Source organism: Phalaenopsis equestris, unplaced genomic scaffold (assembly GCF_001263595.1).
Source record: "Phalaenopsis equestris unplaced genomic scaffold, ASM126359v1 Scaffold000197, whole genome shotgun sequence".
Taxonomy (NCBI): Eukaryota; Viridiplantae; Streptophyta; class Magnoliopsida; order Asparagales; family Orchidaceae; genus Phalaenopsis; species Phalaenopsis equestris.
The window spans coordinates 310,549-317,497 of NW_018164639.1; the positions used below are offsets into that span (position 1 = coordinate 310,549).

A 6,949-nucleotide genomic window follows, 5' to 3' on the forward strand; every position below is an offset into this window, starting at 1 on the left:
TGGACCCCCAAGACCGCCCGGTGCCGGAACCGGCGGACCGGGCGGGCGCAACTGTGTTGAAACCACCTGCCAATACACGAAACATGAAACCGATGAGAACAGGGCGTGCGAACCGGCCCATCCTCCACCCCCATCATCTCATTCAAGCATATCGCACATTCTTCATCCCCCAAAACCTTTTTCTTCTCCTCCATCAAACACATCTTCATCCTCCTCTCCCGCAGATTCCACAAATAATCCATATCCATAAAAACACCCTCTTCCCCCAGCCGATTCACCTCCACCGAGACATCCACTTTTAGGGCCTTCATCCCATCAACCCCACCGTACTCCTGCATCAGCGAAGCCACGGCGTCCACGATCATATCCCTCTCCCTCTCCAAATCTTCGGGATCAACCATTATATCCATCGGAAGGGGTTCGTTCCTCTGGATGAAATTTCGGATGGATAAATTATCTTCCAGTTCTGCAAATCTGCGCCAACCTTCGTTTGTGATGCCGTCGACTCTCTCGCCATCGATGTTGTAGAAGAAATGCAGGACGAGAAATGGATGTCCGGTGAGGTCGCGGCCGTTTAAATCTTCAAAAATTCTATTGTGCTCGATGTAGATGAAATCAGAGACGTGGAACATGGAATCCATCTGTTTGTTGGGAATTATCAAACAACGTGTGCGTGTGCGTGTGTGCGTGTGTGTGTGTGTATATATAGATTTGGAGTGTGGAGTCGTGTTGGTTAGGAAACTGTTTTATAGGTGACGAACGTCGTGGGATGCGGGCCAAGGGAAATCATGCGGATTGGCCTGAATCTCGGTTCCGGTTTCAGATATTTCGGAGCTATTTTTAGAAAGGAGCTATTTTTGGGTTTGATTTGTGCACAAGTTAATAATGTGTATTAATTTGGAGCACAAGGACAGATTTTTTTTTTTTTTTTTGGAAAGGATCTTCTGATATATATAGATCTTCCCGTAAATAAATTTTTTGATGGGTTATTTGTGAAGTAAATTAAATATAGGGGCTTTAGATTTTTATGGCCTCAAAATACAATGAATTAAGGTCAATTTGTAAATGGCACACGATCTTTTCGAATGCCTTTGCCTTTGTCAGGGTTTTCAGGTCCCCCTGTTTTTTCTTGTTTGTGAAACCCTAACCGTCATTCATCCCGTCGTAATCTAGGATCTCGTTTGGCTCAGAGGTTTTGCCCCTTAGCTTTTCATTGACATCTCCTAATGTCTTCCCCTTCTTCTTTTCCTTCATTTTCTTCTTGTTGTTTGCTCAGGAACTGCTAATGATTTATTTCATCTAATATTTGTAATTGTGCAAAGCTCTCTCTCTCTTACAAACTACATGCAGAAGATAATTTTTTTTTTTACATATATCAAGAGATTGAGGAAGTGATGGAAATCTTGCTTTGGTTGGCAATGCACTATGTAAACGCCGTTTCTATGTCAAGGATTATGAGATGGTCATGATGGATGGGATATGACATATTAACGATAGATCTTTCGTCGTTAAGAAGCGGGCTTATGATTTTCAGAAAGTTAAAGAATTTACAAGGTCTCGATATGGGTGAAATTTTCTAATCTTCTTATGTGATGGCTATGTAAACGCCGTTTCTACGTCAAGGATTATGAGATGGTCATGATGGATGTGATATGGCATATTAACGATAGATCTTTCGTCTTTAAGAAGCGGGCTTATGATTTTCAGAAAGTTAAAGAATTTACAAGGTCTCGATATGGGTGAAATTTTCTAATCTTCTTATGTGATGTTGGTCTGAAAGCGTATATACAAAATCATTACCCCTCATAGCAAAGGGCTTGCGCCTCACCTTTGCTAGGTGATGTGTAGAAAATGTTGTCAGTCAGGGGAGGACAGAATAAGGGGCCAAATTCATGCTAAGTCCCTGACGGACACCCTGATGTGCATGTCTAGCGCCTAGGCACTTGAACCAGCTCTAGAATTCACCAAATTAAACTAGAAAAGCAGGAAAGTAAGTGCCCAAAGCAGAAAGTAGATGCTCAGACCAACGCCAAGGCACCTGAAGAAGAAGATCCTTCATGCCAACAAACAAAATGGATGAAAACTCAGCGCTACCCCCTAACGCCTAGGCGCTCAACACCGACCTTTGAAGATTTTGACGGTTCAAATTGTTCGACGGCTTGTAGGCTTAAATATGTTCTATTTGAAGGATTTAGGGAGTCGGATGTTATTTTCTTACTTAGGTTGAGTGTTTGTGAGAGTGTAGTGAGATTTTAGAGTGTTGTTATGAGAGCAATGAAGGAGTTCTTATAATCAAGTCAAGGAAGGAAATACGTGCGGTGTGCATCTCTAGGAAATAAGGATTGCAATCTTTTCAGGTTCCATATTTCTTAGTAATCAGGAAGGAAATACGTGCGATGTGCATCTCTAGGAAGTAAGGATTGCAATCTTTTCAGGTTCCATATTTCTTAAACTCTCTGTATTTTTGTTTCGTTTTGTTTTATCCCAAGGAAGAATCTGCTATATTATTAGAGGTGATTCCTAGAGTAGCAAGGGATAGTTGAGAGATCTATGATACCACATCTAATGCAGCCTTTAGTTCCTTCGGTAATTGACCTTAAATTAGTTAGGATTTTTTTTAGCTATTTCTTAGGGATTATTTCAAAAAAGAAAATTATCATTTTTTGTATTCTATTTTTGTCTCGAATTGAAAATAGAGATATGTAGATGTAGGTTTTGATTAGATATTATTAAAGTTGCTACATTATTTATTCCATTAATTTCAGTCCAGTTATCATGGTTGATGTTATAATCTTTCTATTTAATTTGAACATTTTTTTCACTGAAATAAAAATATGATAATTTACATAAAGATATGCACCGTCGAATTAATTCATGTATGCTCATATGATATATGATATACATACATACATACATACATACATAACACAACTGTGAGCATCTATCAATACATGTGTGTAATTTACTAAAATACCAAGTATGAGAAAAAGCAAACTTGATTTAAAGAGGAGATTTGAGACGACCTCTTTAAGGCCTTGAGCTCTTCTAGCACATTCTGAAAGAGAGCAAGTAAAGCATATTTGAGAGGTATGATCATCTTTCTTCATACAGGTGGCTCAATAACACACACCATAACATAAACTAAATACAAAAGGTGTTCAATGATAAGTGGTGGCTCTATAACACATGAATATAAAAAGAGAATGCAAATGAATGAACTAAACATCAATAAAAAAATTTAATGCAATATCTACTTTACTATTTTTGTTTATAGAATGAATGTTAGGTGGAGACCCCACATATGAAAACTTGCAAACTAGAGCACATTAACATCAAGAAGATAACACTGGGAAGACACGAGGCCCTATGTTATTTGACACTTTAATTTTTAAAGTGCTTTTTTCTGAGGTTCCTTCTATATATATTGTTATTTGTATGGATTGTGTTGTTGAAGGTGTGGAAGACCTGAAAACAAAGGAAGCCTTTTTTTAGGGAAAGGTATATACATAGCAGACAATTCTTATGTATTTACATATCTCACACCTAAACTTTCATATTTACATGCATTGCATTTTGGTGTTTTAAATTTATGTATAAAAATATGTATTTCACATTTAAAAAGGGGTATGTATGGTAAATTTGAGTGTCATGTGTGTGTAAATATGGCAATTTCAATGTGAGATGTAAATGCATATAAATTGTGTGCTATGCATGTAAATGCCCCTTTTTTTAAGAGGAAATTTTCTGTCCGGACTTCTGACGTAGTTGTATGTGCGGACTCCAATAATATGCCGTTACGTGTGCTACATCGCGGAATTGAAGTGAAACCTACGTGTAGACTCCAATAATATGCCGTTACGTGTGCTACATCGCGGAAGTTATTTCGCGGTTATTAAAGAGAAACCTATTTATTCTACTTCAATAACCCATAAATAATCTCCGCGGTTCCACTTTAATAACCTCGAAGATGTTATTTCAAGATTATTTCTGGGTTATTGAAGTGGAATATATGTATTTCTCTTCAATAATACTGAAATAACCTTGAAATAAACTCAACGGTGTTATTTCTGGTTTAATAAAGTGGAACGACAGAGGTTATTTTAGAGTTATTTAGAAGTTATTTCAGAATTATTGCGGAGCGGATCCAATTTAATATTTTTTAAGTGGACCCGATATAAAACACATGATGATATATTTTCGGGAGTCCGCATGTAAAGTTAAGTCCAGAGTCTGGATATAAAATTTTTCCAACCTAGACTACCAAAAATTATAGACGAAAAAAAATCATTCCACCGGCTCGACGGACAACAAAAAATTTCTATAAATTTTTTTTCTTTTGATGCCCTAAGAGAAATTCTTATTCAAATGACCGAGCTAATGATAAATTATTACGACAACCATATTATTTGACAGTTTGCATTTCTAAACTTTACTTTTTCGTGGGCCATTGAAGCCGTTGAAAAATATGGTTTTAGACCTCTTTCTGATTTTAGGGGAAAAGAAGTCATTTTCTATCAGTTACTCGGATAGAGAGAGACGAAATAACTTCGTATACCTCCAAAATTTATAGTTTCAAGCAACATGCACACACTCCTAAGTTTAGACAGTTTTCCACCAGATTTGGCTACTTGTGATGGCTGCTAGCAAGTCGTGGTCAATTTTTTTTTTTAAATTTGTAATGACTACCACAATTTTTTAAATAGCAACTCCTTCTTCTGCAGCTTCACAATTGCTTCTTAAAATAGAAGCAACTGCCTCAAACAGACCCTAAATAGCTTAAACTATATATATACCATCTTATCAAAATATTCCATGCAAGCTTTACTCTCTCAAGTGTTATTTCAACTCTATAAATATAAACGACAGTAATCCGTCTCATATATTTACATTTCTTACACCTAAATTTTAATTATTATATTTGTACCATCCAAAATTTTTATAGAACATAAAAATATCAATATTTTCTTTTGTAAAGAAAGTGAAAGACACGTTTTGATGTTTATGGAAGGTGGAATGATTGTAAAAATTGAAATTTAGGTGTTAGAGACGTAAAAATAAAAGAATCGATTATATTTATGTAAATCTTAAATTTTTTTTGGGCTGTTTCCTTTTCTTATTTGTGCATGAAGTAATTGTTAGCCTTGGTGGGGAAACTATAAAATGCATCGTATCCCATCATCAATTTTTTTCAACTTTTTAATTGCTATCATTTAATTAGAGTTACCTTGAAACATCGCTAATATTTATATTATAATAGAAAGAAATGTAATATCTATTTTTTTTTTTTTTGTTCAAAACGCTGAAAACAACATTTTCACACCGCATGTGCGGTGGCAGCTTTCTAGTTGCGGTCTGCTTTTTCTAAAAAAAATAAAAATTTATAATAACTACCGCACCTAAACTTATCAGTAGATTATTTTTAATCAATTTATTAACAGATTATTCAATAAGCTGCAGCTACTCCAAACGGGCCCTTAATTAGAGTTACCTTAGAGCCCATGAAACATCACTAATATTTATATTATAATAGAAAGAAATGTAATATCTAATTTCTTTTTTGTGTTCACCGAAACCACATAAACCTTAAAATTTACATATCTACTTATATTTTAGACTACTTATATAAAACCTAACTCTTTAAATCCCATAAAAATTATTACTACAATTTCATATAACGAATATGATATAAATTTAGGTGTGTGTAGAGCTGTAAACGAGCCGACCTTGAGCGAGCTCAGGCTTGGCTCGTGTTCGGCTACTTCGAAATAGCTCGAGTTCGAAATCGGCTCGTGAACAGTGTGTTCGTGTTCGGTTCGATTTAAATATTCGTATTTGTGATCGGCTCGTAATTGGCTCGTTAAACTTAAATTGAGAAAAATATGTATAAAGTGTGAGATTCGAACATGGATCAAATATATATAAAAGAAAAAAAAAATATAAAGTGCTCTAATTTTAACAAAATTATTATCACAATCTGGCCCGAGATTTGAAATTAACCAAGACGGAAACAAACGTCGGACGGTGAAAATAAATTCTCTATTTTTTTTTATTTCTATCACTAACAATTAAATATGCAACTATTCATGAAAGAACAATTAAAGAAAGCAAATTTAATTAACAAGTAGATCTTTAAACCTTTCCGAGTGTTGTTATCGCCTTTTGTACATAATTGATCCTCTTTTATTCATCTTAATAAAAAACATAAAACATGAAGAATACTAAAACAACATAATGAGTTATATAAAGATAACCCAGTAGTAATCACACTTATAAACTATATGAATCTAAAAAAAAAAAATCAATATGTATTTTATAAGAAATCTTTAACTATGTCATACATCAATGATCTTTTTTAAATAAAAACACTTTAACTTCACTTTTCCCTTACACTCTTTACATACACATATACCTGCTTTAAAAATCACCGTCAAAATAACCCAACACACCCTTTGCCGGTATTGCCCCATTGACTCCCATCAGCATAATGGTTAGTGATATAAACATCACAATTGTGTAGGGTGGAAATGCCTTTACTTGATCCCAACATATATTATCTCATCAGCACAGTGGTTAACGATATATGTATCACAATTGTCTAGGGTGGTAAGTTCTGTCTACTCACCCCTGATCGGTATTTATCTCGTCGGCTCAACGGTTAGTAAACTAACTATCAAAATTATCTAGAGTGGTAAAAAAACCCTACGGGTGTGGGTACACTAGCGTCCCCTGCCTGTACCATTAGAAGGTGAACTACTCTGAACATGCACATACAAGCATTCATATAAAAATTATTTCATTCTTTATAATATATATTATTCAAAGAGGTCATATGCATCTACTAACATGCATATTTATTATGTTGTGCTATATAACTCTTATATCATGTATATCTCTTATCTCATGTATATCTTTTTCTACCATGTTTATCATGCATATATGTTTCCTATCA

At 34.9% G+C, this 6,949-nt stretch overlaps 1 protein-coding gene across 1 annotated transcript; it reads right to left on the bottom strand.

Moving 5' to 3' along the window:
* Positions 1-65: 65 nt before the first annotated feature.
* LOC110022553 lies at positions 66-915 on the bottom strand (the record flags this gene model as incomplete). The annotated part of the gene is given in 1 exon segment (XM_020721562.1): positions 66-915. A coding segment is annotated over 1 exon segment (576 nt), but the record flags the coding sequence as incomplete, so codon positions are not given.
* Between the last annotated feature and the right edge of the window lie 6,034 nt (positions 916-6,949).